General features: G+C 44.2%; 1 protein-coding gene across 1 annotated transcript in view; it reads left to right on the plus strand.

Annotated features, from left to right (window-relative positions):
• The window catches only part of LOC311297021 (uncharacterized protein), a 61,301-nt gene that overhangs the window by 35,419 nt on the left and 5,823 nt on the right, over positions 1–20,059 (plus strand). Inside the window, exon 3 of the mRNA XM_084419084.1 lies at positions 6,090–6,259. Within this exon, the coding sequence (XP_084275210.1) occupies positions 6,090–6,259 (170 nt within the window). The remainder of the gene's footprint in view (positions 1–6,089; positions 6,260–20,059) is intronic.

The raw sequence follows: 20,059 nt of genomic DNA on the forward strand, positions 1-20,059 counted from the left end.
GCGCTGCTGGCCAATGGAGGTCGACGTCCGCACGTGGCGGCCATCTTGCCACAGTGTTCTCGCTCACTTGTTTAATGCTGCATGTACTTTTAAATAACCATAACTTGCTCAATTTTCTACCGATTTTCAAACGGTTTGGTTTGTTATAAACGTCAGAGATGTAGTTATGACACTTTATACATATACTGCATACACATGAAAAATTATAACATACATGTTCAAGCATTCGGAATTATAGCCACGTTAATAACGTTTGGAAGAAATCAAACCGTTTGTAAATCTGTCAAGATTTCAGCGAGATATGAGGATTTGTGTGCGTGCTGATCATTCACCTTAATTCACAGCTTCACTGAGACAAGATGGCCGAACGGTGATGCCGGAAGTGACTGCGCCATAAGACATCTAGCGTTTATATGATATCTATGGAGATGAGTCCCAGCTTAGGACCGCATTAGTATGCCTGTTCTAAATCTGTTCTCACGCTAACTTGTTGTAGCTAACGTGAGCTGTTTTAGCGTTATGTGGTAGCTTTATGTAGAATGCTATATCCCGCTGCTATGAAGGCCTACAGCAGTATGTACAAGATAAGATAAAAATAACCGATAAAGGCAATTTTGAGCCATCAAGTAAAACATTATTTGTAAAGCGGTTTTCATAGTAGGTACACACACGAGAAATGTTTAATTTCACAATATATAGCTTCGGTTATATACTAGTATATGAAACATATAAGTTAACGGACATTAATGGTCATATAATATAGTTCAAACAACTTATATAATAAAGTGATTTTGTCTGATTTGTAACCAGGAACTAAAGCGATTACCCATAAAACATTCACCACACCGCTCAATTTTCGTTCAGTTTCAAGCCAAAAATTATCACCCCTCAACAGATAAAAAACTAAGATATTACCACAAATATTTAATATTTGATATAGTAATAATAATTAGTAAAATGGTAGTAAAATGTTTTTGTGTTTGGGGAAATTGCAAGCCATATTCTGGCTACACAAATAAAACAATCTTATAACCATTTATTTGTTATTTTAATGCATTTTACGCATTAGACTTCACATAATCTTATCAGCATGATGAATAAATTATTAACATAAACTGCAGAAAGGGAGCAGAGAATGTGACCGATCTAACTCTCACAAACACTCCTGTTAAAATCACAGAAGCTGACGACACTGCGACATGAATCTCTTACATGCGTAGAGCTTACATCTCAAACAATGCGTTTCAGCGATGACTAATCTGAACGCTGAACGCTCACCGCTGCAAAAGGATATCTGACTGAATGCCGCAGATGGATGGATCGAATGAACATTAAGTATTGTAGTTTGTTAAACCAATACTACCACTTTCTGTCTGTGTTTATTTTTCCAAACCTTTTCCAGGCCTGGAAATTGCTATTTAAAAATTCCATGACTTTCCCATGTTTTTCATGACCGTACAAACCCTGTATCTATGCATCTCATCTCATTATTATAAACTGAATTTTATAAAGCGCATTTCCCAAAATTCATCATGCAAGATTTATTGTAAAATACGTGATTTACCGATACACTGCCGTTCAAAGGTTTTTGATCGGTACGATTTTTAATGTTTTTAAGTCTCTTCTGCTCACCAAGGTTGCATTTATTTGATTAAAAATACAATACAAAAAAAAAAACAGTAATATTGAGAAATATTATTTCAATGTAAATCAGCTGTTTTCTATGTGAATATACAGTAAAGTGTAATTTATTCCTGTGATCAAAGCTGAATGTTCAGCATCATTACTCCAGTCTTCAGTGTCACATGATCCTTCAGAAATCACTCTAATATGATGATCTGATGATCAAGAAACATTTATGATTATAATCAGTGTTAAAACGGTTATTTACATTTTTATTTCAGGATTATTTGATGAATAGAAAATTCAAAAGAACAGCATTTATCTTAAGTAGAAAGCATTTAATTGCACATTGCAATTGTAATTGCAAGATAAACTAGAATGTATTTCCGGAGGAACTGCGAAGTGTGCTTGCTTGGGTGCGGTTCACTAACGTGAGCAGGTAGTGGATAAGGGTGCGTTGAAGTTTGCTTGATCTGAGAATTTCAACAATAGTACTTTTTTCAAGATTGTGCAAAAAGGTGAAAAGTTATGTGCATTAAGAGACATGTCTGCAATGTAGACTAGTGCCAATGGCCTTGTTTATGTGGCTTGGTGGTTGGTTTTGAAATAATTGGTTATGAATATACAGCAGAGAGTGGGAGTGTTTTGGGTGATGAAATAGTATTGAAAAGAAGTTGACAGTCTTCATTTACTGTATCCAATAAGCCAATACAAAACTCACCCAGCTGTTCTGTGGTTGAGTGTTCCCTTTGATTAGGAACAAATTTACTATCTCAAATTAAGGTCTACCATAATTAGCGATGCTTTGATTGCTGCTGTCAAGATGGTTGTCATCACCTACACAGAAATGTTGATTTTTATAGCCTACCGTCAGTCCTCATATTGTAATTAAATGAAAAACGCTATCAGTTTCACTATTAGCTTACTCTAACGATGCAATCGCAAAAACATGGATAACACTGTTTGGCCTTGCCTAACTTTATATGACATATGCGCCAAAATGCTAGAGTTACACATCCCGCTGCCATTTCAGGGCTTGAATTTGGGTGCGGGAATGTGGGGATTGCGCATAATTTAAACCATTCCCACAAGGTGAGCTTTTATAGTGCGAGAAATTCACGCACAAATATAATTGCTTCATCTCAGAACAAATGATTAAAAAATAAATTCACAGATGCGTGAAAAAATATGTCAAACTGTCTTTTATTTTCGAATTTATTTCCTCAATCAGCGCTGGACCGGCATTTTCTGTCTTCCGCTGAGCCCTGGCCGTAGACAGATCATGTTTCACGCTGTCAATGCAGTGGTCTGCGTTGTGCTGATCTTATTCACACTATCGAGTGTAGGTGCAGCATTCTAACATTGAGTCATAATGAGCTGTTTGTGAAGCTTCCAAATTATGTCATTTTAATCACGAAATTGAAACATTAAAAACCATTTTGCTCTTTATGGTGTGCGAGTGATAGAGCGCGGCAGCAACGAACCAACTGATTAGCTTGCAGGGTAACAACATTTAATGCTCGGCCGAACAGCTGATCATAGCTGTACAGGCGCCTTATTATTTTACATCTCCTTAAATATATATAGTAGTAAAGCTAATGCAAGGGCTAGAAATCAATTAATCTTTTGCTGATACGTCCTTGTCATCATGGAGAGCGCAGTTCATGGTTGCATAGCAACGACAGACGCCACGGGAGAGCAAGCTTGTGGAAAGGAGAGAGCGGCGCGCCCGCGCTTTCCACTTGTTTTTACCATAGACTGTAAAAGATAGGTTTTTACACATCTAGAGCAACGTTGTTGATTGTTTGAGCATGTGACTGCGCGTTTCTCCTTGTTTTCTATTGTTATGCGCAGCATATTTCCCGCACGCACAAACACAGCCACAGACAATTAATTGTTCGGTTAGCGAAGAAGAGCATGATCATGATGATGTATTTTGTATAAAGTTTTTTTTGTTGTAGTTATTAACTGTTTTGAGAACTGGAAATGCACAATTCATGCATACAAATCTGTAGATATTAATAAATGAAGATGATTAAATTAGACCGATGCATCACGAGTTACCCCCCCCCCCCCCCCCATAATCTTTAGATCCCCCCGTGACCCATGTAAGCGGTGGAATTCCCTCCCAGTTTAAAAAACGAAATTCAGGCCCTGCATTTATTAAGACAAACCTAGTAAAAACGAATGCAGTCTATTCACTGACTTGGCAGCTCTGTGAAATGTAATACAACTTTACAACAAGACCTACTGTCTAAATGCATTAACATTAAAAGTGTGAGGTGAAACTCTTTGGATAGACATAGGTAAATGGGTTTGTCAATTAGCCTGAAAAAAAAAAAAAAAAAAATTCAGATCTTGTGCATCCTCACATTGGAGTCCCCAGTTCATGTACAAAGTTTGGTTTCGATACGTGACAGCGTTCCTGAGATATGAACTACTTCCTGTTTTGGCGACTACGCCGCTGATTTCGTTTGGCTGTGACGGGCAAACGCTTACGAAAATCAAAAATCCTTCTAGTAACTTTTGTGAGGCTTGGTCCAAGGATCAAGTATGTCCAGTTTCGTGAAGTTCGGACCAAATTTGTGACCTGTGAAAAGGTTGTGGGAAGCCGTGGGAAAAATGCTCATTCTTAATGGCCACATCTGTACATGCGCTGCCATTTTTTTTTCTCTCTTTTCGTTTTTTTAAACAATTGTTGCCCAGTTTCTTACACTTCCTTTACTCCTCTGACAGGTATACCCTGTCTCTTTGCATACTGTATATATCTATAGTTCATTGTCCTATTTGGTTTCAGTTATAATCATTAACTCATTTTCCAAGAGAAAAGGCCTTTACACAGAGACACAAAGAAAGACTACAAGCCAAGCTGTTTTCAAACTAAGTAAATATTCAGACTAAAATATTACATCAATAAAATAATGATTAAATATGTAACATATTGAATAACATTGATAATGCAGTTTATCATAATATGCTGAAACAACAACAGGAAATGTATTAAAGATAAATAAATAAAATAAAAACTCAAGGGAAAACCAGGAGGGCAATCCAGCACAGTCGGGGAATTAATGGAAGAAAACTAGAAGAAGGGCACAGCTAACTAACTCAGGCAATATGGATATGGAGGAAACAGACAATACACAACACCAGACACTAGAGGTAATGTCTTGATTAGAAAGACATAAAATTTTTAGGATGTCTTGTTCACAATTCAATTTACCTCAATGTTGAAAGATACTGTAATTGTCCTAATAATTGTCCTTTTATTTTCGAAGGGCATTCTTGAGGCTGTGTTTTACAGAACGTTCGGTTTGTGGTCGTATTCAGTGAAAATGATACAAGGGCATTGCTTCCATGTCTCACAGCGGGTGTCAAATGTCCTAGTTCAAAATAAAGAGGAACGATGCTTTTATGAAATGTAGTGGCGTAAAAGTACAATATTATGCTTTGAAATGGAGTGAAGTAAAAGTTTCTCGAGATAAACATATTTTGTACAGATATAGATACATTTACATTTGTCACCAGAAACAAAATATAAAGACTTAAGGCCATTGCACACTGAGTCTGAAATTCGCATCCGAAATTTTCGCACGTTAAAAAATAAATACGACCTCACGTTATGTCAATCACGCTTGCACACTGTCTCCGAAACTTTCGCCGTTTTTCGCATCCGTAGCAAGCATTTTGAATGGTGTTTTGACAATTCAGAGCCACTGTACAAGCGAACGACAAAACCCATGTATTATTTGGGTATAAAATATAACCTGTATACTGTTCTGTCTGCCCAGCGCTTCCGCCGGCCGTGTGTGTGTATGTGTGTGTGTGTGTGTGTGTATGTGTGTGTGTGTGTTTGTTTGTTTGTGTGTGTGTGCGCCAGTCTCTGTTCAGGATCAATTGGTTCACGGAAATTGGTGGTCTTTGTTTTAATATGTGGTTCCAGTATCGCTAGCAAAGCATCAAACTGTTCCACTGACATTCTGAGGTAAATTTTTAATCGCTCGGGATAATTTTACAACTTGATAAGGAGGTGAAACTCTCCTTCCTCTCGGCGCAATCTCAGGATTGGATGGACCCAATATTTCCTCTTTCTTTTTCTCTTTTTAGAAGGAGGGCAACAAAATCATCCTCACTGCTTGACGAATCCATTTTGTATTTTTTGCGTTTTTTCCGCAAAAGTTTAATAAATACGCATCGGACTCAGTGTGCAAGGTTTCTGTGCGTGACGAATTTTAAGGCTGACGAACATGAAAAAACACATTACTTAGTGTGCAATGGCCTTTAATGTGTGCTAGTCATAATGAAAATAAATGTGTTTATAAACAACTATTAGAAACTCATAAGGCTTTTAACCTTTCTTAAGCAATCCATAAGCTGTTAAGTTTCTTATAAGTGCTTATGACTGTCTGACAGTCTAATAATAATGAAAATGAATCCTGTAATGATTGGTTCTTATTGAACATCAGGTTGTTGGAGGATATGGTGTATTAACATTGGAACTTCCTGAAATGATTGACAACTGGACCAAACTGATCGAGGAGAACCATGTGACTGAAGCCAGCCAATCACTGAGAGACACAGCCGAACAAATCCAGAAGACCACTCAGACAATGAAGGAACAGATCAAATACATCAAGTATGTTTTTAATTTAATATAAATAAAAATTGAGATTCTGTCACAGGTCGGGGATACGGTGGCACCGCGCCAACCGACCTCCCCGTTAACCCCTTGGCAGTGCCCTTCCGAGGAGCCCACAGCCCAGAGACGACAGACAACAGAGTAACAATTTAAAAGACTTTATTATTTGAATGATTCTAAAACTGGAGGCTGCATTATAGGCATCCATGCTTATAGGCATCCATGCAACAGCATAAAGAGAGGAGACATTCAGAACGTTCAGTATAACTTCAAGAAAGAGTACTCACAATGGGCGTTCAGCTGTGGTGACTCGGCATAGAAGACAGCGCTTTAGACGGTGGCTCAGCATATAGGTATCAATGCAACAGCATGAAGAGAGGAAACATCCAGAACGTTCAGTATAACTTCAAGAGAGAGTACTCACAATGGGCATTCAGCTGCGGTGGCTCAGCATAGAAGACAGCGCTTTAGACTGTGGTGGCTCAGCATAGAAGACAGCGCTTTAGACTGTGGTGGCTCAGCATATAGGCATCAATGCAACAGCATAAGGCGAGGAGACATTCAGAACGTTCAGTGTAGCTTCAAGAGAGAGTACTCACAATGGGCGTTCAGCTGTGGTGACTCGGCATAGAAGACAGCGCTTTAGACGGTGGCTCAGCATATAGGCATCAATGCAACAGCATGAAGAAGAGGAAACATTCAGAACGTTCAGTGTAACTTCAAGAGAGAGTACTCACAATGGGCGTTCAGCTGTGGTGGCTCAGCATAGTAGACAGCGCTTTAGACGGTGGCTCAGCATATAGGTATCAATTAGTGGTGGGCCGTTATCGGCGTTAACGCACTGCGCGCGCGATAAAAAACTCTTATCGCGCGATAAAAAAAATATCGCCGTTAATCTATTCTCCAAGTTGGGTTGGGAGCTGGCTCAAGCTACACAAGCTATGATGACGCAATCTACCCGCGGCCGAGAGGAACACCCGGCTGCAACGCATCATATTCGTCGTCATCTTAAGTAAACACGGCTGAAAGTGAAAGCTGGTGTAAAAGATCGGTGCAACATCCATTATTTGGACTTGGTTCGGATTTAAGCCGTCCGACGTAGACTGTGTGGTGTAACAGTTCGGTAAGTTAACACACGATCCAGTGTGATCCGTTCTACCACCTCAAATTCAAAACGAAACACATCACTGAATACCAGCGCGCGCGTATTATTCCCCAATATATCTTAGTGAGTGGTGTAGCACATAATCTCTTTTTATTAAAAGCGCCCGATTTTAAGAATCGTTGTTGTGTTTCTTTTTAACTGAAAAGCCATCAGTTAGACAATATTCTAATTTTAAATTTGGGGTTTCATAAGCTCCAAGCCATAATAAACGTTAGACCTACTTAAGTCTCTGCAGCTAGTGTACTTAAATTTTATTTATCTGCAAAATTATGTTGTATACTTACAGTTTTGCACAATATATGTTCTCAAAACTACATACACCCTTTAAAAAAAAAAAAAAAAAAAAAAAACACACAAAAAAAAAACATTTAACAGGGTCTGTGTAACCTGTTCTGAAATGGTTTTATTATAATATCGTTATCGCAAGAGGCTGCAATGTATATCACAATATGGATTTTAGGCCATATCGCCCATCCCTAATTGATAGCCTATAGTAGTTGATAATAACATAGGCCTACCTAATGTTGCCTACGTACGGTAACAGTACAGTAGTAACCTTTTAAAGTCTATGAGTAGAACAGCTTTCTCAAGCAGTTTGTGATGCATTGTGGAAACAGGAGATGAGCCCCTGGTCTAATGTGCCACCTGGCTTGAGAAACCCGTTCTCAAAGACTTACTTTTATAGTCATTATTTGGGTAGCACACATATTCTGAATGCCTTCGGCAGAATTCAAATGAGCCATTTTAATCTAGATTAATTTCAAAATTAATCTAGATTAATCTAGATTAAAAAAATTAATCTATGCCCACCTCTAGTATCAATGCAACAGCATGAAGAAGAGGAAACATTCAGAACGTTCAGTGTAACTTCAAGAGAGAGTACTCACAATGGGCGTTCAGCTGTGGTGGCTCAGCATAGAAGACAGCGCTTTAGACTGTGGTGGCTCAGTATAGAAGACAGCATGAAGAGAGGAAACATTCAGAACGTTCAGTGTAACTTCAAGAGAGAGTACTCACAATGGGCGGTCAGCTGTGGTGGCTCAGCATAGAAGACAGCGCTTTAAACTGTGGTGACTTAGCATATAAATATCAATGCAACAGCATGAAGAGAGGAAACATTTAGAACGTTCAGTGTAACTTCAAGAGAGAGTACTCACAATGGGCGTTCAGCTGTGGTGGCTCAGCATAGAAGACAGCGCTTTAAACTGTGGTGACTCAGCATATAGATATCAATGCAACAGCATGAAGAGAGGAAACATTTAGAACGTTTAATGTAACTTCAAGAGAGAGTACTCACAATGGGCGTTCAGCTGTGGTGGCTCAGCATAGAAGACAGCGCTTTAAACTGTGGTGACTCAGCATATAGATATCAATGCAACAGCATGAAGAGAGGAAACATTCAGAACGTTCAGTGTAACTTCAAGAGAGAGGACTCACAATGGGCGTTCAGCTGTGGTTGCGTTCAACTCAGATGCTTGGATCCTCCGTCCATCGACACGTTGTTGTTGCACTTTTTCCCTCGCTGCAAACACTGTACTCCGCCCCACAAGTGCAATCACCGCAATATCACTCTAATTAATCGTGCAAAGTTCAGCAGACACCGCAGTATCACTCCAATTCCCCAAAACTAGAACAATGCTCAAGTCCAGCGAGATATTTCCATGCCGGTCGATGGCGGACATCTAGTGAAACAACACAAAGTGGAACACTTATCTTTCTAGTGGTAGCTCCGATGTATAATCCTTCCCTCCTCAACTCCACAGCTGATAATTCATCACCACATGCACGGATTCACTGGAAGAAACTGGCCAGATGAACTGAGCACGTCCTCTCAACACTGCACTTGTCGATTTTTCCCAAAAAAAGCTCACGCCACAAATTATCAACGTCACAGCTTACATACCCACACTCCTGTAGAACGCTGCTTTTATATCCTTCTCTCGCATATCACTCGCGTCTTTGTTCTCTCCCACAGGTGCGGCCAATCTCTCATAATCAATGTGAGCTGTCTCGAGTTCATGCGCACTAGCCACCGGAATCAGACTCGGGGTTTCCGGAAAGACGTCCGGGGGGGAGGGGGAACAACAAAAGAAAAGTTCCGGCTTTTAGTCACCCCGTGACATCCCCCCCTACCAATGGGTTCTAGTCCCTAGAACCCCGGACCAGACGTCCATTCGCCATACCTCGCCGGCGGTTGTCCCCGATTGTCGCGCTGTGAGCGTCGGGGTGGTGATGGCGGGAGTGGTAAAGGTCCACGGTCCGCTACGGGTTCTGGTTCCTCAGGAATCACCCCTCAGCCTATTCCTAGGGGTTCAGGCATCTCAGGGGGCGTCGGGACCGTCCTTACGGGTCCCGGATAGTTGGGACAGGGCCGAAGCAAGTTACGGTGTAACACTCTTTCGGGGCCCAGCCTCCCCTCGGGGCGGAGGACGTATACCGGCTGATTTGGATCTTTTTGCCGGTCCACCACGTAAGGCGTAGCCTCCCAACGGTCACTCAACTTCCCTTTTCCTTGACGTCGATTATCCCTCACTACTACTCGCTCTCCCGGCAACAACGGGGCCTCTTTGGCAGTACGATCGTACAGTCTCTTACTCTTAGTTGCGGCCCTGCTTAGGTGTTCGGTGACTCTCTCGTAGGCAGCGTGTAGCTGTTGGTGATGCCGACTCACCCACTCAGTAGTGCTCGGGAACACGGCTCTCCAGAGGGCTGCAGCTGTAGTAGTAGCCGTCTGGTCCGGAGTGGGAATGGCCCAAGAATACTTAGTAAATAAGTCTGTGACTACCAAGATGTTCTGAAATGGGTCAGCCGGCCGGCTCAACGTCAAGAAGTCTACCCCCACCATATGTAACGGTGCCCGTGGTCGTACTGGGACAAGGGGGGCTTTCACTTCTTTTCGGGCCTTAAACAGCAGACAGCGGGGACAATCTCGGACAAACTCACCCACCGTCGCTCCCATCCTAGCCCAGAAGAAATGTCTCCTCAATAGCGACAAAGTCCTATCCTGGCCTTGATGGCCCATCTGGGTATGGTAGGCGTGGAGTAACGGCTGTACCTGCCCTGCCGGTACTACCACCTGTTACACCGGCTCACGGGTAACAGGATCCTGGAACGCTCGGCAGATCACCCCCTCCTTTAAACAGAGCCTCTCCCATTGCCCACGAAGCAACCTCACCGTCTCCGTCTGTCTCGCGGCATCCCACAATAGGGAGCCCTTCTCCAACCACTTCCAAACGACCATCAAATCAGCATCCCTCCCCTGCAGCTCCTTCCAACGCTTAGGGTCCCAGCCCCAACTCTCGGGAACATCGCTGTTACCTGCTCCGGGGGCTTCCACTATTCCCACCAGGAATTCCTCTTGGTCCTCCCTCGGAGGGGCCTCGCCTAGGTTCTCCCCATGGTGCACCGGGAGCCTGGACAGTACGTCCGCGTTAGCATGTTCTCGCCCTGGCCGATACTGGATCTGATAGTCATAGTTAGCCAACTGAGCCACCCAGTGTTGCTCGACTGCGCCCAACTTTGCTGTATGCAAGTGTACCAAGGGATTATTATCCGTCACCACCTGTACCTTAGCTCCCCACAGATAGTCCTTGAACTTTTCGCTCATGGCCCACTTCATCGCCAGTAGCTCGATTTTAAAGGAACTATAATTGGAGTCGTTCCGTTCCGCCGGGTGGAGGCTCCGACTGGCATAGGCGATCACTCGTTCCTCGCCTTGTTGTCGTTGCGCCAGTACGGCACCCAACCCCAAGTTACTTGCATCGGTATACAGGACGAATGGGAGCGAGAAGTCGGCATATGCCAGGATTGGGGCCCGTAGCAGTCAAGTCAAGTCAAGTCATTTTCATTTATATAGCGCTTTTAACAATGTAGATTGTCTCAAAGCAGCTTTACAGAGATAAATGTATAATTTAACGTAAGATTGTTTTGGCTTTATAGCGGTTCTTTAATAAAGTTATTTTCCGGCTAAAGTTAGTTTTGATTGATTCGCTTCCGTCGCAACGATCATTTGTTTTTAAATTAGGGGCCGCCAAGACGACACCATTCTCTCTACACAGACTTTAAACGCGAACCTGTGAGAAACGCTGATGGCGTTCAGATGCGCATTAAGAACGGGTTCTATAGTTATGTGCGTTTGAATATATGTGTGCAGGTTTGGAATTCCCTACAAACCAAACCTAAACAAATTACTGGTGTTTCCTTATAGTTTTGATTCAGAATTTTATTTTATTTTATCAATTCGGGGTAGATACGCAAATTGAGTTTTCCCGACGACGCGTTATCTGTAGAGTGGGAAAGGGATCCTCCATAGGGAGAGACTAGTTGGCACTTCAGCACTGCGTTGACACCGGGTCCAGGCGAAGGTCCTTCATCAGATCTGGAAACGGCCTGGATCCGGCAGGCTGCGGGAAAACCTTGGGATAAACAAAGACACTAAAATTAGCGTAGATGCCATTCTTCTCATGATGTAACAAGTACATCAGGATTTATGGGAAGTGTTCCCGGTTCCAGCTGACCTAATCTATGCAGCCTAACATTGAATTATAGAAGTCTATAATGTATTATGTGAACGCTATGTCAAAGAGATGTGTCTTTAATCTAGATTTGAACTGACAGAGTGTGTCTGCTTCCCGGACAATGGTAGGAAGGCTGTTCCAAAGTTTTGGTGCTAAATAGGAAAAGGATCTACCGCCAGCAGTCGATTTAGATATTCTAGGTATTATCAACTGGCCGGAATTTTGAGATCGCAATAGACGTGAAGGAGTATAATGCGTTAAGAGCTCGCTCAAGTACTGCGGAGCTAAACCATTTAGTGCTTTGTAAGTAATCAGCAATATTTTAAAATTGATGCGATGTTTAATAGGGAGCCAGTGCAGTGTTGACAGAACCGGGCTAATATGGTCATACTTCCTGGTTCTGGTAAGAACTCGAGCTGCTGCGTTTTGAACTAGCTGTAGTTTGTTTATTAAGCGTGCAGGGCAACCACCCAGTAGAGCATTACAATAATCTAGCCTTGAGGTCATGAACGCATGGACTAATTGTTCCGCATTTGTCAATGAGAGCATATGACGTAATTTAGATATATTTTTAAGATGGAAAAATGCGGTTTTACAGATACTAGACACGTGACTTTCAAATGAAAGATTGGTATCAAAGAGCACACCCAGGTTCCTAACCGACGACGAAGACTTAACAGAGCAGCCATCAAGTGTTAGACAGTATTCTAGGTTATTACGTGAGGAAGTTTTTTGTCCAATAATTAGAATCTCTGTTTTTTCAGAATTTAGAAGTAGGAAATTACGAGTCATCCAATTTTTTATATCAGCTATGCATTCTGTTAATTTAGTGAATTGGTAAGTTTCGTTAGGTTTTGAAGAAATATAGAGCTGAGTATCGTCGGCATAACAGTGGAAGCTAATTCCATGCTTCCTAATGATATCTCCAAATGGCAGCATGTACAGAGTGAACAGCAGCGGTCCTAGTACTGAGCCCTGTGGTACGCCATACTGAACTTGTGATTGATAAGACATCTCTTCATTTACTGCTACAAACTGATAACGGTCAGATAAGTATGATTTAAACCATGCTAGTGCAATTCCACTAATGCCAACATAGTTTTCTAGTCTATTTAAAAGAATGTTGTGGTCAATGGTGTCAAACGCAGCACTAAGATCGAGTAACACTAATAGAGAGATACAACCACGATCGGATGATAAGAGCAAATCATTTGTTACTCTAACGAGAGCAGTCTCAGTACTATGGTACGGTCTAAATCCAGACTGAAAATCCTCGCAGATATCATTTCTTTCTAGAAAGGAACATAGTTGTGAAGACACTGCCTTTTCTAGTATCTTTGACAGAAAAGGTAGATTCGAGATCGGCCTGTAATTGACTAATTCTGAAGGATCAAGTTGCATTTTTTTAACAAGCGGTTTAATCATAGCCAGCTTAAAGTTTTTTGGTACGTATCCTAGAGACAAAGAGGAATTAATGATATTAAGAAGAGGATCTATGACCTCTGGAAGCATCTCTTTCAGTAGCTTAGTCGGTATAGGGTCTAACATACATGTTGTAGATTTAGATGATTTAACGAGTTTAGTAAATTCTTCCTCTCCTATAGCAATGAATGAATCAAATTTTTCCTTAGGGAGACTACAATGCACTGCCTGATGCGATACTGTAGTAGACGGTTGCATAGTTATAATTTTATCCCTGATATTATCAATCTTATAAGTGAAGAAGTTCATAAAGTCATTACTGCTGTGCTGCTTGGAACCTTCTGTGTTTGAAGCTTTCTTTTTCGTTAGTTTAGCCACTGTTTCAAATAAATACCTAGGATTATGTTTATTTTCTTCTAATAGGTTTGAAAAATAAGCAGATCTAGCAGCTTTTAAAGCCTCTCTGTAAGCAATCGAGCTCTCTTTCCATGAAATGCGAAATACCTCTAATTTTGTTTTCTTCCAGTTGCGCTCCATTTTTCTGGCTGCTCTCTTAAGGGCCCGAGTGTGCTCGTTGTACCACGGCGTTGGATTATTTTCTTTAATCTTCTTTAAGCGCAAAGGAGCAACTGTGTCTAAAGTGCTGGAAAAGAGAGAGTTAAAAGTTTCTGTTGCAATATCAAGTTTTTCTAAGCTATCCGGGATGCTGAGATGATGAAACTGATCAGGAAGATTATTAATAAAGCAATCTTTAGTAGCAGAAGTGATAGGTCTAACATATTTGTAACACGGAGTTGGCTTTGCAGCCTTGGCTAAATGTAATTTACACGAGACTAGATAATGATCTGAGATGTCATCGCTCTGCTGCAGAATTTCAACGGCATCAACATCTATTCCATGTGATAATATTAGATCTAGAGTATGATTACGACGATGAGTAGGTCCTGACACGTGTTGTCTAACTCCAATTGAGTTTACAATGTCTTTAAATGCCAAACCCAATGCATCTTTTTCATTATCGATGTGTATATTAAAATCACCAACAATTAGTACTTTATCTGCAGCCAATACTAACTCTGATAGAAAGTCCGCAAATTCTTTGATAAAGTCTGTATGGTGCCCTGGTGGCCTGTATACAGTAGCCAGCACAAATCTCAAACGTGATTTATCATTTTTACTATATATTTTTACATTAAGCACTAACACTTCAAAAGAATTATATTCGAAACTTGATTTCTTAGTGGTTTTGAAAATATTACTATAAATTACAGCAACACCACCCCCTTTGCGTTTAAGACGAGGTTCATGTTTATAACAGTAATCTTGCGGGGTGGACTCATTTAAAGTAATGTAATCGCTTGGTTTTAGCCAGGTTTCTGTCAAACACAGCACATCTAGGTTATTATCTGAAATCATATCATTAACAATGAGTGCTTTTGAAGTAAGCGATCGAATATTCAGCAACCCAAGCTTTAGCATTTGCTCATCTGTATTATAGCTGTTTTTTATTTGTTGAACATCAATTAAATTTTTAACCTTAGATGGGTTTAAACATTTTTTGGATTTCCAAAATCGGGGAACAGACACAGTCTCTATATGATGATAGCTAGGTGAAAGAGGCTCTATGTGATAGGATTTATCTGACCTGGGTGACGCGAGGCCGCTAGCAGACGGTTGGTTTAGCCAGTCTGTCTGCTTCCTGACCTGGTGCCCAATTTGTCATGTTTGAGCTCTAAGACTATGAGCCATATTACTAGATAGAAGAGCAGCACCATCCCAGGAGGGATGAATACCATCTCTTTTCAACAGGTCAGGTTTGCCCCAAAAACTTTTCCAATTGTCTATGAATTCTATATTATTACACGGACACCACTCAGACAGCCAGCGATTCAGTGAACACAATCTACTAACTATCTCATCACTCCTGCGAACAGGAAGGGGGCCAGAGCAGATTACAGTGCCTGACATCGTACTTGCAAGTTCACACACCTCTTTAATATTAATTTTGGTGATCTCCGACTGGCGGAGTCGAACATCATTAGTGCCGACATGAATAATGATCTTAGAGAATTTACGATTAGCATTAGCCAGCACTTTTAAATTTGCTTTGATGTCAGGCGCTCTGGCTCCCGGCAAACATGTGACTATGTTCGCTGGTGTCTCTATTTTCACGTTCCGTGTGATCGAATCACCAATTACTAGGGCACAATCAACAGAATTCTCAGTGGGTGTTTCACTGAGCGGGGCAAATCGATTTGTTGTGGTAATCGGAACGGAAGAGTGGTTTTTTGATCCGCGACTAGAGCGATCCCTCACTGTCACCCATTTGCCCGGCTGCACAGGCTCTACTTCAGCTGGAACCGAATCATGTAAAGAGTTCACTATGCTATGCGCATCCAAAATAGTATCTAAAGCTCTAGCACTCTTACTATCCTCAATTAAAGTTTGGATGCGTGTCTCTAATTCTGAAATCTTCTCTGTCAGCCTAACTGTCTCCTTACATTTATCACATATAAATCCTACATTGCCAACAGAGAAGTCTATGCTAAACATGTGACATGAAGTGCAGGTGACAATAACAGGACAAGACATTACTCACCGTGTTTGTTGACTGATTATTACTTACCTGAGCTTTTGAACTCAAAGGCGCGAGCGCGCGAGAGAAAAATAAATAAATAAAACAGCTGAGCGCACGGGTGGCGCGTTAACAGGCTAGCAGTAGCGAATTAGCGTGTTGTGTTAGTAGTAAGTTAACGGAAGCTAGCGATGTCAATCTGAGATGTTGGGTAAGCTGTATTTAGTATAAACAACTACAAATTGTAGTAAATGATGGTTCAAAACAAAGAAATACGAGGCTAAGACGGAGCTTACAGCACCGAAGCAAACACACTCACAGCAGGCAGCGAGGCAGACAGGAGCCAGTTGTTGTTGGAGACTTCGGAAGGCTATTTTGCATGCGTCGCTCCAGATCACAGAAGGGGAGCCGCGACCCCGCAACCGTGCCGTGCCCACAAGCAGTTGATTTAATGGCTTGGCTATCTTGGAGAAGTCTCGAATAAAGCGCCGATAATAGCCCACAAACCCCAGGAATGACCGCACCTGTCGAACCGTCTTCGGAGGCTCCCATCCCTGTACAGCCCTCACTTTCTCTGGATCGGGAGAGACTCCTGCCGCACTGACGCAATGGCCCAGGAACTTGACCTCCCGCCTAAACAGCTGGCACTTGTCCGGCCGCAGCTTCAGCCCGTATTTTTCCATAGCCTGGAACACTTGCTCCAGGTGGAGTAGCTGGCTAGCAAAGTCTGGGGAGAAGACGATTACGTCGTCCAGATATACCAACGTGGAGTCCACCAACTGACCTCCCAGACTCATCAGCCTCTGGAAGGTGGCGGGGGCGTTGCAAAGGCCGAACGGCATCCGTTCCCACTCGAAGAGACCAAAGGGGGTCGTAAACGCGGTCTTCTCCCGATCCCCCTCCTCTACCTGGACCTGCCAGTACCCACTGGCAAGATCCAACGTGAAGTACCAGGCAGCTTTGGTTAAACTAGTCAACGAGTCTTCGATCCGGGGCAGGGGGAAGGCGTCCTTCTTGGTCACACTATTCAGTTTCCTGTAATCTACACAGAATCTCCACGCTCCGCTCTTCTTTTGGACCAGGACAATCGGGGCCGCCCAAGGGCTACTGATTTCGCGAACGATGCCTCTCTCTAGCATCCCCTGTAACAGGGTACGAACTTCGGAATATAAGGTTGGTGGGACCGGTCGATAGCGCTCCCGGCTGGGTGCAGCGTCCCCCGTAGGGATCTGGTGCCTCACAATGCCCGTGCATCCATAGTCCTCTTCATGGGTGGAGAATATATGCCGCCATTTGTTCAACAAAGCTTGGAGCTGACGCTGTTGTTCCTCCTCCAGCCCCTCTCCCTGTAGAGCTTCGCTGGTCAGATGGTCAGGCACTTCACGGTCGCTCAGACCCGTTCGCTGGCCCTCAGGTGCAATAGCCACCTCCACCACTGCTGCATCCACTCGGCTGAAGCATATGTCTCGGCTTTCCCGTACCTGTTGAGGCTCCACTGCCGTTACTCGAGCCAGTTGTTGATGTCGATAGAGACTGACGGGATAAGGACTGCTGTTCCTGACTTTGACAATTACTCTGCCTCGGCAGACGGCGGCGAGCCCTCGGGCGACTTCGACGGCCCGGCACGCCCCGTGTGGTTCCACAAGAACCCAGCCATCCGGCCTACTTGACCGTACTGGCAAACGAGCCCAGACGAAAGCCTCGCTCCTAGCCGGAACGGAAAGGGCATACCTGCAGGCCACTCGTCCGGTTTCCTCCCAGTCCCACTGTGCTCGAGCACTATAAATCCGTTGACAATCTGCGATTATACCTTCCCACTCCCTTGCTTCTTTTGATGGGGGCCTCGGAGCGGGCCGACTCCGGAACAACTCCTCCCAACACTCCGATATCACATTCATGCCCAGAAGGGCTCGGTGGGCTCCCAGACACTGATCCCGGACGATGACAATGCCCTTCTGTTGGACTCCAACCCCTCTGATCTGGAAGTCAGCCACTATGTATCCGATATACGGGATGTCAAGTCCATTCGCCCCTCTAAGGGTGAGCCAGGGTGCTTCGGTCCCCGGGCTGCGACATTCATGGAAGAGTTCTCGAGACAAGTTTTCTGCGAACAAGGTGACTTGTGAACCGGTATCGACCAGACACTGAAGTTTGATGCCGTTGACTTGGATTTCAACCGTCGGACAACGTCCAACTAACTGGTCTCTAGGAACAGGCAAGGAAGGGGGGTCGATTGTGGGGGTCCCGACCACTTGACCCACAGTGGCCGGTAACCTTAAAAAACCCCTTGCGACCCACGCCGTGAACCACACTGGCGACTCATGTGTCCCGCCTCTCTACAGTGATTACAAATTGGCCGTCCTTGATCATCCCACTGGAACCGAGCTGGGCCCGGTCTTCCCGGTCGGCGTCCCATCTCCCGACTTCCCTCGGAGTAAGACCGCTCCCGCAGCAAAGGCACCCCACTAGGCCGGCTTCGTTGGAGCTCACCGATCAAGGTCTTAGAGAGTTCAGCCATCTGTTCCTTAACGTTTTTCATGAGCTCTGCTCGTAGCTCCTGCTTCCAATCGACCACAGTCGGAGCAGTAGGGGGACAGGTCCCGCTCGCGGCCATGCAAGCGGGCGGATCAGGTGTCTCGGCGTGATCAGCTTCTTGGGCCAAAGCCTCGCGGCGAAGGGCTTCGAAAGTCAACGTGGGGTCCTGGCGAAGTTGCAACCGTAAGCTCTGACGAATCGGTCCGTCACGAAGCCCCAACAGGAATTGATCTCGTAATAAGGTATCTTCTTCTCCCAAGCCATGATCCGCTCGTTCCTTCAGGCGGGTATACTGCTCTCGGAGACGCAAGGAATAAGCACGGAGGTTCTGTCGGGGGCCTTGTCGGAAATTGAAGAACTGGGCCCGGAGCGCAGCGACTGGAGTGGTGTCCCCATATAGTTCAGTAAGAACGTCGTAAACTGTCTTGGCGGTGGCTCTGACAGCTCTGGGTGCGGCCTGGACCTCTCTCTTGGCTTCCCCCTCGAGGGACCCCAGTACAAACTGCAGTTTCTGTGGTTCACTCAGCCCTTGTAACCCGGCCAAGTATTCGGTCGAGTCTTCCACTCGTATAAGTTCAATTCCGAACCAGGCCCCCCAAATCGCTGCGCCCACGGTGCTCCCATGAAAACGGGCATAACTTGGGGTCTAGCGGCCAGTCCCTCTTCATCCGCCATCTCCTAGCTACGGGTGCTCAACTCAGAAGGGCTATCCTGCCGACTACGCCAGATGTCACAGGTCGGGGATACGATGGCACCGCGCCAACCGACCTCCCCGTTAACCCCTTGGCAGTGCCCTTCCGAGGAGCTACCCCACAGCCCAGAGACGACAGACAACAGAGTAACAATTTAAAAGACTTTATTATTTGAATGATTCTAAAACTGGAGGCTGCTCTAAATGTGGACGGGGGGTAAGTATCTGGACACCAAGGTCAGGCCCGTGGTGGGCGAGTATGGCACTGGGGGAAAGACTCTCGAACACAGGGGGCGCAGATCCTCACTCCTTGTGGCCGTTCTGTCTCTTACAAAGGGGTGGGCACAGGGAACTCGATGGGGGTACTCTTTATCGTTGTTTTCTACCTCACAGAATCGGGATTCGGCTAGCCAAGCGAGGCACCACTACAGGAGGTGGGAACTCTTCCGAGGACGGGCCGGAACCAGCAAGGGAAGGACAGGAAAGTGGCAGTACTAATTCCACAGCAGCAGTTGGATGAGAGTAAATGCACTAACGTTGAGCATCTGTTCCACAGGGTCAGCCTGGACCACGGCCGGGAAGGATCGTCGACTTGGACAGAAACGGCACTACAGGAGGTTCGGGACGACATCAATGTGGGTAAGTAGCTATATCCTCTATTCTTCGGCTTTTGTGTTTCAGGATCAATGCGCCACCGGAACGGCTCTAGACTCGGGTTGTACACCTCTTCGAGGGCTGCGTGGAGCCGCCACTCTGGCCTCGGGAGATCTGAATCGAACTCGGGTAATCAGGTCAAGCCGTCAATGGTGGTGCTTCAACGTAGGGGACAAGGCTCTTGGAGGTAGTGGCGCGAGACTGCGGCTTCAAAGCATACAGCTTACGAGGAAGGACC

The sequence above is a fragment of the Rutilus rutilus genome (genome assembly GCF_951802725.1).
Source record: "Rutilus rutilus genome assembly, chromosome: 1".
NCBI lineage: Eukaryota > Metazoa > Chordata > Actinopteri > Cypriniformes > Leuciscidae > Rutilus > Rutilus rutilus.